Source organism: Mandrillus leucophaeus, unplaced genomic scaffold (assembly GCF_000951045.1).
Source record: "Mandrillus leucophaeus isolate KB7577 unplaced genomic scaffold, Mleu.le_1.0 Scaffold212, whole genome shotgun sequence".
NCBI classification, from domain to species: Eukaryota; Metazoa; Chordata; class Mammalia; order Primates; family Cercopithecidae; genus Mandrillus; species Mandrillus leucophaeus.
The window spans coordinates 272805-274567 of record NW_012102166.1 but is presented as its reverse complement, the minus strand read 5'-3'; the positions used below and the strand labels follow the sequence as shown (position 1 = coordinate 274567).

Here is a 1763-nt window from a genome sequence, read left to right as displayed (position 1 = left end):
GGCTGGAGTGGCAAAAGCAGGATTGGCCTGTGGGAGGGAGCAGAAGTGTGGGGGTGTCTTGGACAGGACTCACGGCTGACCGTGGCAGCTTGTTACAAGAATTTTTATTTTAACACTTACTTAAAATTAAGAAAAAAGTATGCTCGGCATGTGAAAAGTTAAGAAAAAAGTGACTCATGCTTGTAATCCCAGCTACTTGGGAGGCTGTGGCCAGGAGTTTGAGACCAGCCTGGGCAACATAGCGAGACTCTGATCTCTTAAAAAAAAAAAAAATTAGGAAAAAGCACCAATTAGAAAGAAGAAAACAATTTGTCCAATTCAGTACGGCAACTGATAACATTTTGATGATTTTCCTTCCTGTCTGTACTTCTGGGTATAGTTGTAAATCCACTGTGTAATTTTTTTTTTTTGAGACAGAGTCTCACTGTCAGCCAGGCTGGAGTACAGTGGCACCAGCTTGGCTCACTGCAACCTCTGCCTCCTGGGTTCAAGCAATTTTCCTGCCTCAGCCCTGTGAGTAGCTGGGATTACAGGCATGCGCCACCGCACCCAGCTAATTGTTTTGTATTTTTAGTAGAGACAGGGTTTCACCATGTTTGCCAGGCTGGTCTCGAACTCCTGACCTCAGGTGATCCACCCGCCTTGACCTCCCAAAGTGCTGGGATGACAGGCATGAGCCACTGCACCCGGCTTCCACCGTGTATTTTTAACAATCTCTACTGACTGGGCCACCTAGTGTTACCCCATTGGCCTGACCCATGCCGTTCTGCTCTTTTCACAATCTCTGGTTTCACACATTCGGCCACCCCATCGTGGTGCCATTTAGGAAGCATCTGAACGCTCACCATTTAGCCACATCGAGCATTGCCTGGGATCTTACTCTCTCTGTTTACCTGCAGATTCAGTATTTCCTGCAGAGGCGGCCGTCGATGAAGACCCTGTTTGTGGACAGCTACAGTGAGATGCTTTTGTAAGTGACACTTTGACTCATTCCCAGTCCAGGCCCCAGGTGACAGCAATCAGTTCTCACTTGAGCTCTCACTCACGCCGGGCCTGGGACCACATAGTGGGACCTCAGTGAACATGCTGAGGGAGTGATGGAAGGCGCTCAATACATACTCGGGGCATGAATGAATACTGAGGGCCTGCTCTGTGCCAGGGGCCAGGGATGGAGGAACCATGCCGTGACTTACAGTCCAAGTGACATGTGCCCTGGTTCACCTTCCCACTCATTGTCTCTCTATTGGCCGTTCACAGGGTTGGCCCTGGAATACTGGATGAAACAGACACGGTGCCCGCCTTTAGGGAGATTCCTGTCTTTAACGGGGGGTTCTGCAACCTTGGTACTGTTGCTATTTTGGACTGGATAGTGCTTAGTTGTGGTAGGGGGTGGGGCTGCCCCGTGCACTGTAGAATATTTAGCAGCATCACTGGTCTCTACTCGCAGATGCCTGGAGCTCTTCCCCATCCCCCAGTCTTGACAATCAAGAACATCTCCAGATACGGCCAAAGGCCCCTCACTTGTTTCGGGGGCGGTGCCAGAATCACTCCTGGTTGAGAACCACTGCTTTAGGAGGAGGCAGATGAGTGAAAGCACAGTTATAGAACAGTGTGGATGGCCGGGCGTGGTGGCTCATGCCTGTCATCCCAGCACTTTGGGAGGCTGAGGAGGGCAGATCACTTGAGGTCAGGAGTTCAAGACCAGCCTGGCCAACATGGTGAAACCCCGTCTCTACTAAAAATACAAAAATTAGCTGGGCATG

The 1763-nt window shown here is 50.3% G+C and overlaps 1 protein-coding gene across 3 annotated transcripts in view; it reads left to right on the top strand.

The window, feature by feature from the left end:
• Window positions 1-1763, top strand: part of TRPV1 (transient receptor potential cation channel, subfamily V, member 1) — a 32356-nt gene that overhangs the window by 16865 nt on the left and 13728 nt on the right. For all 3 annotated transcript variants that reach the window (XM_011980405.1, XM_011980404.1, XM_011980406.1), the window contains one exon: window positions 900-970. In XM_011980405.1, the coding sequence (XP_011835795.1) occupies window positions 900-970 (71 nt within the window). The remainder of the gene's footprint in view (window positions 1-899; window positions 971-1763) is intronic.